This window comes from Dinoponera quadriceps, unplaced genomic scaffold (assembly GCF_001313825.1).
Source record: "Dinoponera quadriceps isolate SergipeBrazil2010 unplaced genomic scaffold, ASM131382v1 scaffold115, whole genome shotgun sequence".
In the NCBI taxonomy this organism is placed as follows: Eukaryota; Metazoa; Arthropoda; class Insecta; order Hymenoptera; family Formicidae; genus Dinoponera; species Dinoponera quadriceps.
Window position 1 is genome coordinate 1,335,469 of NW_014554511.1, and position 17,986 is coordinate 1,353,454.

A 17,986-nucleotide genomic window follows, 5' to 3' on the forward strand; every position below is an offset into this window, starting at 1 on the left:
CCCCCCCCCCACTCACTCTCTCTCTCTCTCGCTCTATCGTTCTCATGGCCCACGTGGGTGCGCGGGTCAAGCCCGCAAATTCCTCGAATTCTCCAAATTAAGGACATACCGGTTTTATCCGCTGACGAAGGGACGGAGTCAAAAAGGGGGTGCGAGGCAGTGGACGGGGGGGAGGGGTGGCCTCTAGTTAGGGAAGAGACATGGAAAGGGGAAAGCTCGGCCGCTGATCCATCCGCTTTAAGCGCAACGCGGCCCGGGTGGTCGCGCTTTCCTACGTTTCGCGCACGATCGGACGAGCTTTCCGTACGTTCGTTGATACATAAAGCTTCATTAATGGAGTAACGCGGAATACATTAATAAATAAAGGGACGTGTCCACAAAATGACACCTGTGATCGGGCACATGAAAAACTTTCTTTTCGCTTCAACAGTATCTCAATATGCCTGAGACGGGCAATTCTAGCCATCAAGGAACAAGAAACGATGATTTCTTTACAAGTTTCTCATCATTACGTAAGATTAATGAATATTCTCTCGGTAAAGTGTAAGTCATGTTTGCAAACATTTCGACCAAAAAATCACCACTACTTCTCCAACGAATCGTCGAAGCGGCATTAAAATTTCGACTCAGGTAACACACACACGTTGCTCGTCGGTCGTCCCGTAAACACCGTCGTCGCAGGAACTAAAGTCGCCGATATCTCGCACAAATACAACGTGACGCGATCTATACGTGCCCGTTATTCAGGAAAGAGCGGATCGATCGACATCCGGTGAATGACGGGAACCGTGGTGGGAGGGGGGCTGCAATCTTCCGATTTGCAAACAACACGCGTCGCTCGTCGTTCTCGCCCGATAATGGCTTTCTCGCGCGGCACATCGACTTGGGCGAAAGATATCACGCGCCCTTCATAGATCGGCCGGGTATCCGCCGGGAAATTATTCGCGACTTAAACGGCCGTCGTCACAGCTATCGCTGCTATTACCGTCGCCGTCGTTGCCATTATCGCCGTGCCGCAACTCCCGTCGGAGACCGGAGTTCGTGCTTCTGACACCGGGCCTGCGATACACCGGCGACTTATGAATATTTACACCTGAATATGCATATACAATGTATTATTTTTGCTCAACGGGAGATCAATATAGCGCCGTGTGACACCCGTAACGCGTGCGACGGTAATTCCGGCCGGCTGAATTTCGCCGGCGATTTTCCGGAGTGAGGGAAAGTCCCTTCGTTCGCGCGAAATCCGAGGAGGGGGCATTTCCGGCGGGATAAATCGCGTTCGGCGCGCTTCGCTACGCCGAGGTTTCAAGAGTCGCGACACGAACCGCTCGCTCTCGCTCCATTGAATCTTCGTTAGAATGCGGCACTAATTCAGCGAGAGATGTATCATTGAGTGACGGTCGCGGCAGAAGCCGCCGGTCGTGTGTATCCATACATCAAGTATGTATACGGACGCGTATGCATGCATGCGCGTATATAAAACTATTTACGGCAACGTGCGGCGTATGTACGATTGCGTTCTGTTCCAGTGAACGATGAAAACTCGTCGAACGTGACCGAGGCAACACGGCGATGAGCGAGCTGTTTTTTTTTTTTTCGCCAACCCACGGTGCACGTTTCACCGCGCGGGAGACGCGGGGTTGCCGAACGGCCGTTGCGATTTACAACGTCGCGTCCTATCGAGAAGTGATTCCATCGTGTCGCCAATACCCGACACCCGGCCCGAAATTCTGGCCGCAGGTTAAACCTTGAATTCGACGACACGGTGGAAGCTGAGATGCCAAAACGGGCTTTATTCTGGTGATGCGACTACTTTGGCCTCAAAGTTCCGTTCTCGCTGCTTTTAGAGCCGAAACAGTTTTGCAAATATCAGCGGCTATCAAAATTTGAAGCCTGTGAAATCGACGAGAAGTTAAATAACATTGTGAAAGTGGATTTTTACTAATCTACAGGCTAAGAGGACGCAAATTAACTTTCAGGATCTGATCCGTAGGATTTTCAGTGGCGATGTTAAGGCGACCCTTCATAAACGTATTTCCTCGGCAAAAAGTACTTCCCTATAACTTTAATTAATTATCTAAGTGATCGATATTAATCTTTGCTTCTTGTCAAAATCTCTAAATGTAGTCTAGAAGAAATTGAAAACAGAACGTTAACTTTTCACGGGGAAAATACGTGTGAAAAATATATTCGAATGCCTTCAATTTCAGCCTTCAATACTCTTCTAGCTTAACAGACGAATGGACGACATTCCTACCGAGATGAAATGAAAAATTGAAAAGGAATCTTGAGAAAACAGGTTTACGGATGAACCGCTTCGAGGGCATCAGACTGGCGTCCGAATTTAGGAGAAACCGATCCGATGAACCTCGAGAAGCCGGTGGAACGCGTTAAACAATTTCCAGACGTATTATTATTAGCCGGAAGAACGAGGGGTCGATAGAGAAAGAGAGAGAAAGAGATCGAGTTCTCGCGAGTCTCGTAAATTAGCGTGCGTCTCTCTGCCTTTCCGCCCGGCAACATTCATCAAGAAACGATCATCGGTGCATTATGACCGCGCGCCGTGACCGATGTGGCCCCCGTACACAGGAATTAGCCATTAAGCGGAATGACGTGCGATTTCTCGAGACGTTTCCGCGGTGAAAGGGGGACTGCTGCGGGAGAAATTTAATGCGCCTCTCGCGCGCACTCGAAAAAAAGGGAGGGGGTCCTGCGGCACCGTAATTCAATTAGGCTCGCCGCATCGAAATTTAATGGGCCGCGGCGCAACTTCGCTTTGGATCAGTGCCACGGCGCGTCCGGCATCGAAAGGGCGCGTCCTTTTGTGCGCCAAGGACCGAGGGACATCCGGCGAGAGAAACGAGGAGAAAACGAAGGCGCGCTCTCCTCGGGTCGAAACGTCGGCTAAAACGTACTCTTCCTAAAACGTACTCTTCCGTGATATGATTGCAGAAACGACGATAGTATCGAGAGAATATCGGGAGTTTTCTTCCTTCGCTTTACGCACGAGCTTTAACGAAACGGTAATCAGCGATCCCTAACATCAAAGGACAACACAGCCCTGTTATACCTGTCAGGTTTCCCCGTTGGCCCACCTCGAGGGAATTTCCACGGTTAATGCAGGAGCAGAATTTCGGAAACTCGTGGAGTTCCTCGCGCGAGCAAATATTGTCTTCACAGGGAGGTCAATTTCAGCGAATCAAGTCGATCGAAAAATCACATCAAAAGTTCGAAAGTGAAATTAAACGGCCCGCGGGATCAAACTGGAAACTGTATATATTTCCCGTTAATTTATTCGAGCAACTCCATTATCGATTCTCTTCGACTTCACGTTTCAAGTTACACGTCAAATGTTACCGGGCACGTTATAACGGGTAAATTGAGGCTGCCAATATGAGGTCGAATATGTTTAACTCGTCACGCGGAATTTCTTTCGACGGTTATTGAACGAAATATTGGCAAATCTTGGCGAGGCCGTGATATTCGTTTCGTTCGCCTTTCTCAAAGGAAGCGCAACACACACACAGAGACGCATACATATGTACACACACCTCGTGATATTTGATTGGAAATTCTTCGATTCAATATGAGCGGCGGCAATTTACGTAGAGGGTAAAGGCATAAAAGTTATTGACCAAGAGTGCCGCCAATATTGATGAACGAGTGCAACGGCGAGTACCTTTGAAAGTTGCAAACCGTGCATTCTCCCGAGCGCGAGACCAAGCTTTCCTTTTTTCCCCCCAATTTTCATATTTTGTTTCCGTAAGTCGTTTAATATTCCGACTCTTGCGAAAATGCGAAAATTCCTCGCAGCGGGAGAAATTCGTGAGAAATCCTCTCGATCGTGTATACTTACGGCGATAAACGCTCGCGATTTTGCGTGCGCTGGTCGAAGGAACGTCGTGGGCGAGCGAAACTTGCGTTTCTCAATGTTAAATCGTGAGAGGAAGCATCGACGCTGAAGATTTTCATGTTACGAGCTTTTCTTTAAAAAAAAATACGGATCGACGACGTTTCACTAGTTACAAGTATGGGAATTAATTGAATGCGAAATCTTTCGTCGAACTACTCGCGCTATACGCGCGTGTGAAGGAGAAAAATGATATTTAAGAAATCGGAAAATCTCAACGTGCGAGACAGATCATCGACACTTTCTTCTCAACGAAAGAGTCTGAAATTTCTCACACGTCTAACTGAACTCCGACCCGCAAAAAATTGATTGAAATTCTATCGTGATAAAAAGCGCTTCATTCCTACGACGCCATTTTTCCTTCGACACGGTGGAAAGACAAAAGATTTCGACGAGTGGCGAAGTTCACTCACCTTCGTTGTCGACGGAGAAGACGCCGACGCCGTCGCCGCCACGGATGCTGTATCCGATTCTGGAGTCGCCGCCGGGGGGGTCCGCGTCCTTGGCCCTTACGGTCGCGACGAGGGTGCCGACGGGCTGGTTCTCGAAGACACTCGCGGACACGACGAAGTCGTCGAAGACGGGCGCGTGGAGATTCTCGTTCACGTCGACGACCTCGATTATCACCATCGTCTCGGAGGAGAGGGCGGGCTCGCCACGGTCGCGCGCCACGATCGTCAGGGTGTGCACCTGCCGTTCCTCAAAGTCGAGGCTCTGGGTCGTCCTGACGGTGCCGGAGACTTTGTCGACCTTGAAGTAGCCCTCGCTCTCCATGGCGTCCGAGAGGAAATACTCGACGTCGCCGCCGGCGCCCTCGTCGGGGTCCGTCGCGTCGACGACCGCGACGACCGTCCACACCGGCACGTCCTCGCGTATCTTCACGTTGTAACTGGTGAGGGCGAAGGTGGGCGGGTTGTCGTTGACGTCGTCGACGGTGACGCGGACCAGCGCGTCCGAGTAGAGGCCCGGGTCGTTGCCGCCGTCTCTCGCCCGGATCCTCAGCTCGTACACCTCCTGCCGCTCCCTGTCGAGCTTGCCGAAGACGCTGAGCACGCCGGTGACGGGCTCCACCCGGAAGTCGTCGGTCTCCGTCACGAGGGAGTAGGTGAGCCGCGCGTTGTCGCCGAGGTCGGCGTCGCTCGCGTTCGCGCGCCACACGTTCGTGCCGTTCAGCGCGGTCTCGGAGATCCGGAAGCTCGCGAGCGACTTCTCGAACTTGGGCGCGTTGTCGTTCACGTCGAGGACGGTCACCGGCAGCATCTTCGACGCGGACTTCTGCGGCTTGCCCAGGTCGTACACGCTCACGTTCAGGTAATACTCGCTCTCCCTCTCGCGGTCCAAGTAGCCGATGACCTCGAGGTCGCCGGTGTCCGGGTCGATGCCGAAGACGGAGTCGCGGTCGCCGCTGGAGATGCAGAACACCAGCTTCCCGTTGTAGTCGAGGTCCCTGTCGCGCGCCCGGATGCGCACGAGGGTCGCGCCGAGCTTCACCGACTCGTTCACCCGCACCTCGTCCGGGAAGTCGAGGAACTCGGGCGCGTGCACGTTCTCGCCGTACCGGCTGGGCGTCAGGGTGTACTCGTCGTCGCGCGACGGCATGTTGTTCCTCTCGGCGGAGGCGATCGCGTCGGTCAACCTGCGCGCCACCCCGGTTTCGTGGCACTCGAAGGCCCCGGCCTCGTCGGTCAGCAGCCTCGAGCCGCCCCGCTTCGCGTTCACCAGGTGGACGCGCACGGGGTTCACGTCGGCGAAGTGGGTGCCGTCGGTGGCGGTGACGTTGACCAGCCTCTCGGTGGCCTTGAGGTCGGCGAGGTCGCAGGCGACCGAGAGCACGCCGCTGGCCGGGTCGAGGGCGAAGCAACCGTCGGCGTTGCCGGAGACGATGCGGTAGCTGATGATATTCCCGGCGTCGAAGTCGATCGCCGACACGGTGATGATCTCCGTGCCGATCGGCACGTAGCGCGCCACGTGGCCGGCGCACTCGATCCGCTCGAACTGCGGCCGGTTGTCGTTGACGTCGCGCAGCCGCACCCGCAGCTGCATCTCCGCCTGCCGCCGGTACGGCAGGCCCCAGTCGCTGGCGCGCACGTGCAGCAGGTACTCCCGCTTCATCGTCTCGTAGTCGAGCACCTGCTTCGTCCGCACGATCCCGGAGAAGTGGTCGATCTCGAACGGCACCTTCCTGATGTTGTCGATGCTGTACGAGATGTAGGCGTTCTCGCCGGAGTCCCGGTCCTTCGCGGCGACGCGCACCACCGACGTGCCGGCCGGCTCGTTCTCGTCCAGCCAGACCTCCGTCTCCGACTGCTCGAACGTCGGGTCGTTGTCGTTCGTGTCGACCACGTTGATCTTCACCTTCGCCGAGGACTGCTTGCGGGTGCCGGCGTTCCCCTGGTCGATCGCCGACACCGTCAGCGTGTAGAAGGCCTTCTTCTCCGCGTCCAGGTTCACCGCGGTGTACAGCATCCCGGTCTCCGCGTTCACGTAGAACTCCCCGCCCTCGTTGCCGCCGACTATCTCCAGGAAGACCAGCGCGTTCCTCCCCTCGTCCGCGTCCGTCACCTTCAGTCGGATCACCGGGCTGTTGATCGGCGCCGTCTCCGGCACCCTCACCTCGTAGATCTCGCGGCTGAACACCGGCGCGTTGTCGTTCAGGTCGGCCAGCTGCACCGGCACGAACTTGTAGCTGTACCGCTGCGGCACCCCGCGGTCGGTCGCGCGCAGCGTCAGGTTGTACCCCTGCACCGCGCTCTCGCGGTCCAGCAGGTGCAGCACCTCGATGTTGTACTCGCCGGAGGCGACCTGCCGCACCCTGAAGTGCCCGGCCGGGTCGCCGCCCACGATCTCCAGGCTCGCGATCTGCCCGTGCGGGCCCTCGTCGCGGTCGATCGCGCGCACGATCGCGTAGATGTCGGCGTACGAGTTCTCCACGATCACCGGCAGGTGGTGCACGTAGATCTCGGGCGCGTTCAGGTTCACCTGCTTCACACGGATCGTCACCTTGGCGGTGCTCGCGAGGCCCACGCTGCGGAACAGAGCGCCACGGTCCTTCGCGCGCACCACCAGCTCGTGGAGCGGCCGCTCCGAGTACCTGAGGACACGGACGATCCGCTAGTGTTGCCACCGGAAACACGCGCTATTTCCAACGCGTGAAAACGAAGCGCCGCAGTCGGAGCGTCTTTGGAAACCCATTTTTTTTTTTTACCGCAGTCTCTATAGAGACGCGTCGCTGAGAAGATCGACCGCACTGAGAGGGACGATGTTGTCTTCGTTGTAATTAAGCGAGTGGAAGAATTACAGCCGGGAGAAACGCCTTTTCCTCGTTGGCGCGTATCGCCGCTATTTTACAGATTAAAAGAAGATACGGCTCAATTGCCGAGAGTGACCGATTGTAACCCTTAAATGCGTGATTTTTTATTTTTCTTATAAAATAATTTGAACGAATTTGAAACGGGGTGGCTATTTATTGAGATACGAGCTGAGAAATCGTACGACGTAGAAGCACATCATGATGCATTTAAGGGTTAATAGAAATGATCTCAGTGCGGCTGTCGGAACTATCGTTTCACCTAAACGCCATTTTATCTCACGACCACGATTAAGAGTATATCGATACGTTATAATATTCTCTGTGCGTGTAACTAAGTAAAATCCTCTTCTGAGCCGAGTTATACGATTGAATTGCTCGGAAGCGTACTCGGGGAAAAAGTTTAATTGAATTTACCATCGGAAATGTTCCTTTTAACGTTTATAATATTCTGTGTGTGTGTAAAACAAAACCCTCTTTCAGTTTAGTTGAATTTACCACCGGGAATGTTTAAGTAAGACGCGGTCCGTCGATCGGCAGGGTGAATCCCAACCTGCCCACCCGGTACGTCGCAGTATCGCGCTTACCTGAGCGGCCTGGTGAGCGTGATTACGCCGCTGACCGGATGAACGGCGAACTGATCGGTCTCGTCGGCGAAGCTGTAGTAAATCTCGCCGTTTCTCCCGAGATCGGCGTCCTCGGCGATTACCCTGAGTACGCTGCGGTGCAAAGGCGTGTCCTCCGTCACGGTGGTCTCGTACTCGGTCGGATAGAACAGCGGATTGAGATCGTTCGTATCGAGTATCCTCACCACCACCGTGGCGTCCGCCTCGACCGCCCGGCTCCTACCTACGTCGCGCCTGCTCGCCCGCACCTCGAGCACGTAGCGGTCTTTACGCTCGCGATTCAGCACGTCGACGTTACTGGTACGAGTCCGAATGAGGAGGAAGCAAAAGTCGCCGACCGTGCGCTCCTCCGCCTTGAAGAACTTGTCGCGATCACCGCTCACTATACGATACTTGATGTCGGCGTCACTGTCGGCGGACGCGAGTTTTACGCCCATCCTCGCGTCGGGCACGACGTACGTCTTGCCGATGGAATTCTCAGGAATGGAGACGTTGTACTGGGGCTGGGTGAAGCGAAACTCCGACGCGTCAGCCCCGTACGAGCTCGACGACTTGATCGACCCGCCGGCGGCGTTTCCTCCGCCGGGCGGAAAACTCGTGGAAGTGTCGGAGGAGCCGGCCGTGGCCGTCAACAGCCACAGCCACAACCATGGCCGCAGCACGCGCTTCATCCTACGCATCGTGATGTCGCTAGCTCATCGTCGGCACCCTCCGCCCTCCCTGCGGCGGAACAGGGCCACCGGAGCGAGGAGGCTTGGCAGACTTCCGGCCCCGTTTCGCGTACAGCCGGTCACCTGAAACAGCGAAACAATGTTAGAGAGAGAGAGAGGGTTAACGTGGTGTCTAACGCGAGAAACCCGGGGGTTATCCTCGACGACAGCTACCGGCTTCCAGCCGATCGAGCGCAAAGACGGCCTCCTTACCGCTTGTGCATCATTGATCGATGGACGGAATGGATCACTGGAGTGTGAGACACCGGAGGAATACCCGTTCAGCCCCGGGGGGTGGTATTATTTATTGATGAGACTCTTAACTTTGCTCAATTGTCCATTTCACGGAGTTCCATTGAACGGTAAAAGGCACGAATCGAACGCAATTATGTATTCGTATTACGTGCACGTTCCGTGAAATGCGATTTGCCGTGCGGAAGCGTGTCATAGAATATTCACATATCGGAGGCCGGGGAACTAAAATTCCATCGGCATTACGGTTACGCTCGATCGAGGCCCGCTTCTTATGAAAGATTCAAACCCCGTATTATTCCACGTATAAGTGAACTTGTTACATGTCTTTATTCCCCCTTTTACGGCTTATAAAGAACCGCCGTGATCTTTTATAGCTTGTACAGCCGTAACTTTTGCGGCGAAGTGAAGGTGACGCGAAAAGGCGAATGTTATATTTCTTCAATGCGGCCGCAATTTCACCACTATGCTGAGACCTTCAATTCCACACCGGTGGTTGAGATAACAAAATAGACTCAGTTCTACGTCTAATAAAAGAAATCTGCTCCTCACTCTTTGATCGTCTATTCTCGCTGTTTTACAATCAAAACAGGTTATTTTGCAGTAGCATTTAAATCAAATCTATAGAATCGAAGCTCCAAGAGAGGAAGTAACAAGTGTAGCATCGTCAAAATTGCTTTTCGCTAATTTACAGGACAAGTGCAAGACGTAAATTATCCTTACGAGCATCCAAATTTCGTTTCGAGTCTGTTCCTCCAGGTCGAAATTTTGGCTCTACGTTAACTCTTTGATCCTGCAACACAGTAGGAGCTGAGATAGCGAAATAAATTCACCTCCAACGACATAATTTACTTCTGCTTTGACTTCGCCGAGATGACGCCTTAAATTCCTGTTTCGCATCTTCGTGTGAATCAGTAAGCGGTATTATTTTTCGAACCCAGGAAGAGAATTCGCCATAAATTGGCGTTGCTAATTACCGTCTCTCTTTAACGGTAAAGAACACGTAGGTGCGTTTGTTCTTCCGAAGAGACTATTTGTAGAAAATGGAGGCATCAAATGCGCCGCTGTTTCGGTGTATTGGATCGTCGGATCGCTCGATTTCCGTTTCCGAAGATACACTAAGCCGGGTACATCGGCGGTCCCTCATGAATCTAACCCGGCGATCGCTCGGCCCGGCTGACAGTTCCAGGACGCGATATCAGGCTCGGGATGCGCGATAGGGCCGGCAGGATTTTACCTATCTTTCCAGTATCCTCGAATCCGGCGCTCTCTAATCCGGACCGACGCGATGCCCGCAAGTCGATGCACATCTCGACGCAATTCCCGGGTAAACAATGGGATAAGCGACAAGACGCCGTTGTTAAACGCTGTTTCTCGCAGCGAAGAAATGCCCGCGAATCAGGACGAGAGCGCGACGTTACGGCTCTTCGCGACTTTCTCTCCCAGTTGCGTAATTATCTCACGATGAGATAAGACAGATTGCTTTGTCGCGAGTCTCTCTCGAAATCTCGCAAGGACGAAATTGTTTTCCCCGCTCGAAGTCATCTACGCCGGAGAATACCGGCGCGGTTATTATTAAAGAGTGCGTCGACTCTAACGAAACGGAGGGGGGAAGGAAAATTGACTTTTCGCGAGAGAGAGAGAGAGAGAGAGAAACGGCGAGAACTCGACGCCAATTATCCAGCCATTGATTTGTAACCGATATAAATAAAAAGGGGAGAAAAAGAAAGAGAGGGAAAACGTTTGAACGCCATTTCCCCGCGCGATTCTCGCGTATGTCGCGCCTTCCCCGTGATAATGTGTACCTGGAGAATGCGCGTACGAACGAGCGAGTCCGCGCCAAGTCGGCGCCTCCGAACGTTAAGGCAGGTGTACACCGGCCGAACGAACCATCGGACGTCCGCATCGGTTGCGTTTTACCGTCGAGTGATCGAGTTTTCAGAGAAACGCGAGCGTGAGTTGGCCGAATGGGCGTGAAAAAACACGCTAACTGTAGGCAATTGTTATTCAACAAGGCTGTACACACACAAGCAATCGGCGGATTGAATGCTGCAACGGCTCTTCGACGAATTTCGCGCATATCAATCTTAGACTTGGGAGACACAGGAAGATACATAGTTCAGACCACGAAAATGACTGTAATTAATTTTGGTCGAACTTTTCCCAGGGAACGTTCGGTTCGTTAAGGCGTACGCATTTTCCGAGAGCGGTGACAGCGAAAGCCAGTGTTCCCCGTTCACTCGCGACCCGTTCGTTCAGTGTACACCCACCTTTACGTCACCTTACCGCAGTGCGGAGCCTTGCAGGCAACCTTGAGCGCCGACCGGTTGACATTCCCCCCTATTCCCGATCTTGGAACGTTAATTGTTAACGAAAGACGTCACGGCAGCGAAAATCGCAGAAGTATCGTCAATTACGGACCGGGGGTTGTCCGTAAACCGGATTGAATTTCTCGCACAATGCGGCATTTCAGTGAACAATCGTTTCACAAAAGGAGCGGCTTCGGTCGTCGGCAGTTGAGGATTAAATTAGCTCCATATTTTCGCCGGTGGACGATACAACCCACGACTTGCCGGAATATTAATCGACACACAGTCTCTCTTTCTCGGTGCATCTTCGCGTTAGCGGCCGATGTCACTGCCGGCGTATCAGATATGCTCTCTTCGGCGTCGCGACTGTGCGGGATGCATTTCCCTCGGATTTATTTCACCGTGTTACACGGTCAAGTCGGGCAAATTCCGTCGCAATCCGTCGAAATATATTTGCATACGACGCCGGATACATGCGGAAAGATTCGGATTTGCGCTACCCGCCACGTGCGCATACGTAAATCAAACTGCGTTTCTTTCACTTCCGTCGAAATTCAGACCGAGTCGACGATATCGACGGTCGACGAACGGATCGGAATAGCAAAGAGAGAAAGAGAGAGGAAGAAACTGGGAAGATCGGGTTCGTTTCTTTCGCGACTTCTTCGTCCGAGTTCGGCGTCGAGTTAGCGCAGCGCGCCGGCCGTCTAGCAAGAATGATCGCCGCGATTCCCCTCCCAACAAAGTGAGATTATGCGGATATCGAGAACGGCGACAGTCGTCTGAGATTGCCCGACGGTATTCTGAAGCCTCTTCCTCTCTCAAAGAAAGCGCCGGCGCCGAATTGTAGAAACAACGAACCGTAACACAGATCCTTTGACAGCGACGCAAAAACGTCCCGGCGAAATTACGCGCTTTTCCTTTCCCTGTGTCTCTTCTTCACCCTCTCTCCCTCTCCGAGGCTCTTTTATTTTTCCCCCCCTCGATGAGATTTAAACAGCGTCGAGCTCGTCACGAAAAGCTGAGAAAACGAACGAACGAACGAACGAACGAACGAACGAACGAACGAACGGACGGACGAACGGACGGACGGATGACTCGAGAAGGCGGTTTTACACGCACCGTTCGCGGAGGTCGCGATTCTCGCTTAGAAATTCGTTCCGCCAGTTAAATCGAGCGTGAATTGCGACGTTGAGCGGAGAGAACGCCGGTCGTCGCCGAGGGGTTGCGGCGAAAAAGCGTTAGGAGAAGTGCGGGGAGGCTTTGGAACGATTGAGATACAGATAGGGGCGAATATCGCAATGCGAAAGCTCGCAATAGCTGGGGAATATTCTCGCGGTATTTTTCCGGCGGAGCGAACTATCGGCGAGAAAACCGGGTGTGCGGCCGCGAAAACAACGACGGGGTCTCGCGTATTTCAGCGCGAAATACGCGATCACCGTTGTCCGTTTGAGGGACAAACGAGCGCGAAGAGGTCACCTCGCCGGCCGATGGAATTAATTCTCGAGCGCGTCGTTCGTCGTTGTAACGAATTTCGCCGGTTTACGGAACAAACACGCGTCGTACGAGCGGAAAAACCGGGGCGCAGCGACGCGGATTATTCGACAACGCTGTTGTTCCCGAAAGCGCGTGTCCGCGAATTCCTCCCCCGGAAGTCAGAGAAAACGAAGGGTAATCCGATTAACGCAAACCGTACCTTTGTCGGCTTTCATCTCTTTCACGCGGGGAAGAAACGCGCTCGTCTACTCGTCGTAGTGCGCGAAAGCTCGACACCGAATTAATCGACGACGACGACAGCGTTTGTGTAGTCTCGCCGGGCGGTGATGCTCGCAATTTTCCGGAGGGAAGGGAGTTTTTGTAACGAATGAACGCACAGCCACGATTGTGCGGATTGCGCACGTCTAATTATCGGCGGGAAAGGAGAGAGCTTTTCCTTTGGCGACGTTCTCGCCGAAAGTCACAGCGAATCCGATCAGCCGCGCTGCACCGAATTAAAGTACCTTGACTACAGAGCCGGGATAATCGGTAAAGCAAAATGGCGCCGATAACCTATCCGGTTACCGCCGGAGACTATCATCGTAAGCTGCGTAGCAAACTGCGTACTGTATTGATATTTTGATTTTTCTGCAACAGGCATTATAACCCATAAACAGGTAGGAACGTACATTATTGGCTGAGACTGATTGAATTGAAAACAAGTTAAAAGGCACGCGTACAGACGTTACGAAGTAGATCAATGACGTTGCAATCTCTTCATCGAGATCATCAGATCAGATTGGATTGATGTTTCAAATTCTATTACTTTGCAGAAAATATGACCGGTTGGTTGGTGTTCAAAGCGGGGATGCGACGGCATCGATTGGTTCCGTCACTGCGCTTCAAAGTAGTCCGAAGCTAATGGGAAATCTATCCAGATTGTCGAAATTCTGTATTCGAGGGACTCCTTACACCGGATTGATGAATGCTGAAAGCTGTTATACGTATGAAGTAGTTGTTTAGATAAAATAGTACTTGAGCATTTTGAACGATTAAATAATCTAACACGTTACTGTCGTGTTTACGTTACGTTATTGTATTCAAGTATTTCGTATGAAGCGATTCCCACTTTTCCGCATATTCGTTATTGTTAAACTTTTACCTCGCGCCGATAATCTGCATATTCAGAGTTGCTTGAAGCTCCGTTATTAACGCTTACATTTCTGTAACAACTTTATTTCCCACAGATACTTCGTCTCTTGAGAGCCCAGGTTTTCCTTTTTTTTTATCGGACGCGGTATCTCTTCTTATCTCTCCCGAAGAAGGGGAGCCGATGTTCCTCAACGATGCTCCATTCAAGATATCTACTCAAGAATATCTTAAAATATACGCCGGTATCGAAGGCTCCCAATAGGCTAACGTGAACGGCATTCCAAGTATCTGCCGGCTATATTTTCAACAGTATCAGGCTGAACTCCGAATAAAAAAAAGTGTCCTTCCGCCCGACTAAATATAAAATATTACTAATAACTCGCAGATAAAACTCGTAAAATTGAAAAGATACGCCGGCTATCGAATATCGGGTCGTCGCTTTCACGACGGCAAATATCCCTTCGGCCGATGATGTAATTTTTTTTAATGGGATAAGATAACTGATTGGATTCTTACACGAAAAAAACAGAATTGAGTTCCTTCAACTGAGAACAGAGACGAGAAATGAAAAGCTCGGTGGTGAAAAATAATCTCTCCGCCTACGTGATTAAGAACATCCGTGAACGACATTCTCACACACACACACATACACACAATTGCATTAAAACTCGATTAATCGGCCTTTGATAGCTGTTATCTCGAATACGTGACTTCGATTTCCAAGCGGTTATCATCTCGTGAAGAAACACTTCTCGATAATAACCGTTTACAATTATAATTTTACAGCTGTGACATTTTATAGCCATGACATTAAGTCAGACGTATGTTAGGTTTCAGGCGCGGAATTTCAAGTACGGAATATTTTTCACCGGTTTCATCCCGAACACGGGAAATGTTTCTCCCAGCGTGCGCGCACGGACTTCTCACGTTCCGCTTACGCGGGATCCGTCAAATGCCTTGTAAATATTCCGGATCCACGGCCGCGCGATTCCCGCGAGAAGTATTACCTCGTAAAACCGGCGTTCTCGCTCTTTAGCGGAATTATCCGCGGGCGCCAATCTTTCCGCGATTTATAGACCGCGTTTCCCTCGCTTTGTGCTTTACAGCGGCGTAACGCCCGCGGAGGAACGGCTTCCTGGAGCGGGCAAGTTTCCCGGCCGATGGTCCCGCGGCGGAGTATCGCGAAAAAGCTCCAACTTTCTCTAACGCCGGTTTATTGCACGTCGCGCCGTTACGTAGATGGGGTTTCTTGCGCCTTGTCGGGACGCGTTATATTCGGCCGAACGGCGTCTAATGCACAAAGTTTGACAATGTCGAGTACGAGGGTGAGACCGGGAACGCGCGTTATTCCCATTTTCTCCCTCCGTGTCTACTTCCTTCGAGTTCAAATCGTCTCCGAGGCGGTGAGGAACACCGCGGATTACCCGAATCGTGCGAACAGCGGGGGAGGGGGAAAAGAAGAAGAGGGTAAACCTAATCGTTAAACGCATCGGTAGAAATTATGCGTAATGCGCATCCGAGATTCGTTCCTTCCAGCGCGGCATTTTTTCCCTTCCCTTTCGCGAAAAGAGGATTCCCGTGTTTCGTTGCGCGCGGCGATCTTTCCGCGCGCGCGTCACAGGATAAGGATATACTTCCACTCCTCCGCCGAGGTGCACCGCGAATGCACCTGCAAATCGTGTGACGCGGCTTGTTGAGTACACAAATGAAGAACTAGCGAAGCCACTTTGGCGAAATACGACGACGACGATGACAACGGCGAGGAGGCGCTCGTGTGGATGCAACAAAACTGCAGCATGGCTTTAAGGTCGGCCGGAGGTAAGCGTAGACAGGCGAGGAAGGAGGGGAAGGATCGTGAGGGAATGCGATCATTACTATACCATTTCTCTCCGGGAAAGACCGAGAGAAGAAGAGGAAAGGGGCGAGCAAGTCGGGCAAAAAGCGACGAAAGCGCGGCGCTCCAACTGCCGGCACCACCTTCGAACGTAATCCGGTAATGCAAATACGATTTCTCGGCCGTGATTTTCTTCTTACTTCTCCCTCGCCTCAGGTATCGCGATGTAAATTTTTTTCGAGCCCGCCTGCAGCAGCGCCTCGGCTGTTTTTACACCGCCGGCGGCTTAACGGCCGACCGTGGAACTTCCCTCGCCGGTCGGACATCTTGATCGCGAGTTGCGATTGGAACGCGCGATGAAAAACCGAAGAGAAGTTCGGTTAGTTCAACCCTTCCTGCCTGGCTGATTCCAATTGTAATCACTAATTTTTAAGTTCCCCCACTGCAACTCTCGCCGTGCCCGGAGACGAAGTAAATTGAAAGGAAAATGTTTTTTCTTCACTTGCAAAAATAAATTCAGATCGGAATGGGTTAAAGGGACGCCCTGAAGTCGACGACGAAGCTGATCGTAAATAATTATTCCAATGTTCCCTGGCAAATTTCCACTTGGATCGAGTAATACTTACTCGATACAAATAAAATATATCCCATGTGAATTATCCAAGTGGAATATATTCACTTGATCCTAGTGAAATTTACTTAATCCAAGTGAAGGTTTCCCAAGGAGTGTCGGAGCAATTGTTGACTTGAATCCAAAAGTGACCCTCAAAATATTACGGTTACGCAAACGCTAACGCGATCACTCTTTTCGTATTTCTCGTGCACACACGGTAAAAGATTTTCGTGTTAAAAACAGTCCGCTGAAATTGTGTGTTACTTTAACATGAGAAACGCGTTAAAAAGCGCCCAAATATAACGTCAAATTAACGCATTCGCCTCGCCAATACGTCGATATAATATATAATATATCACGCTTGTGTATTGCATATATATCAAATCCACACGAATGTTTGAAAGAACGTATTTTGACGCTCCAAACGACGAAACTGGTAACTCAAAGTGGGAATAAATTACGCCACTAGAATCGAGCCTACTTTGCTATCTCAGCTCCCATTCTATCACGGAATGAAACTTTCCGCACAGAGCCAGAATTTCGACTGGGCTGGAGTTAAGAGGAGCTGCGACGATCCCGAGTTTTGTAAGCTGAGACCGCGTTTACCGTCTGCTCCGGACAATGGGATGCTGGAAAACTCGGGACAATCGCCGTTCCCACGGAGGTACGGGACGGGTCTCGATCTTCGGGCCTCGTTGGAACCGCCCTGCGAGATTTTTCCGTCTCGTCTTTCGTGACACGGCGAACAACGGCGTACAATCGCAGCGACGATCGGCCGAGCGAGTCGGCGCTAACCGGGTGAAATGGAGGACGAGCGCGGCCTGAACTCGGGGCCCACCCGCATTCGGACGTCGTCCTTGACAAATGGACGCCGGCGATTAAATCAATCCGGGGGGAGATATGGCTCTCTCTCGCTAGCGCGACACGTCACGTTGCGTGTCCCGCTATTTATGTGCTTCCACGCGATGCCGAACGAACGGCGCCGCTCTCCGCTTCATCGGATCCCGTTATCCGGCTTGCCTCTTGTCGGCTTTTCGCTTTGCCGCCGGCTGCAGAATCGATTTGTTAACTCGCACACCCGACTTTCCCCGTCGCGCCGATAAAGCCAATCCCCTGATCGTTCCGCTCCTCGTAACGATCGACGCGCGCTTTCCGCTCGCTCCTGATTACTCGTGCTTGCGCAACCGGACGGAGCCCAACTTTTTCGCGGAGGACCTTCTCCTCGCTTCACGGCTTCATCTCCATCCACAAGCCGTCTAAAGCAAGAAAGAAAACTGATGATAAATCTTGATTATGCAACGTTATTTACGATGCAATTGCATTAATACGAAGTCGCCGCCGTTCTTCGTAATCGCTCGACACCGATGTACCTTCCGTCAAGAACTCGACGTATTCCCGAGGCAGGGACGACTCCGGCGATTTCATTCGATGTGTTCTGCATCTACGGGTCGGCATTTGGCGGTTGCGAGAACCAATCCAGCGTGTCTCGATGTTATTTTCCTCGTTCCGCAGCAGATGGTCTCCACCTCTGCTTATCGGGGAAATTCCCGGGCGAGTTTTAAGATCCTTGCCTTCTGCGCTTATTTTAAACAGACTGTAATTCTCCCTCCCCGATGAACGCGCGACGATTATTCCGATCGAGTCGGAATTACGGCAGCCTTGGATCGCGCAACCATATTAGTCGCTCGCGGCGGAAACCAGTTCACCAACAAAGGGGCGCACAGCGGCGTTAATAGGGTGTACGAGTGATCTTAATGAGGTGCATTGGGTCCGCATCGAAGGTCCGATACTCTCGGC

General features: G+C 52.1%; 1 protein-coding gene across 1 annotated transcript in view; it reads right to left on the reverse strand.

Moving 5' to 3' along the window:
• The window catches only part of LOC106751657 (fat-like cadherin-related tumor suppressor homolog), a 245,961-nt gene extending 237,646 nt beyond the window's left edge, over positions 1-8,315 (reverse strand). The window contains exons 1-2 of the mRNA XM_014632622.1: positions 7,808-8,315; positions 4,327-7,004 (exon numbers count right to left, since the gene is read on the reverse strand). Of these exons, the coding sequence (XP_014488108.1) occupies positions 4,327-7,004; positions 7,808-8,283 (3,154 nt within the window). The 5' untranslated portion in view covers positions 8,284-8,315. The remainder of the gene's footprint in view (positions 1-4,326; positions 7,005-7,807) is intronic.
• Between the last annotated feature and the right edge of the window lie 9,671 nt (positions 8,316-17,986).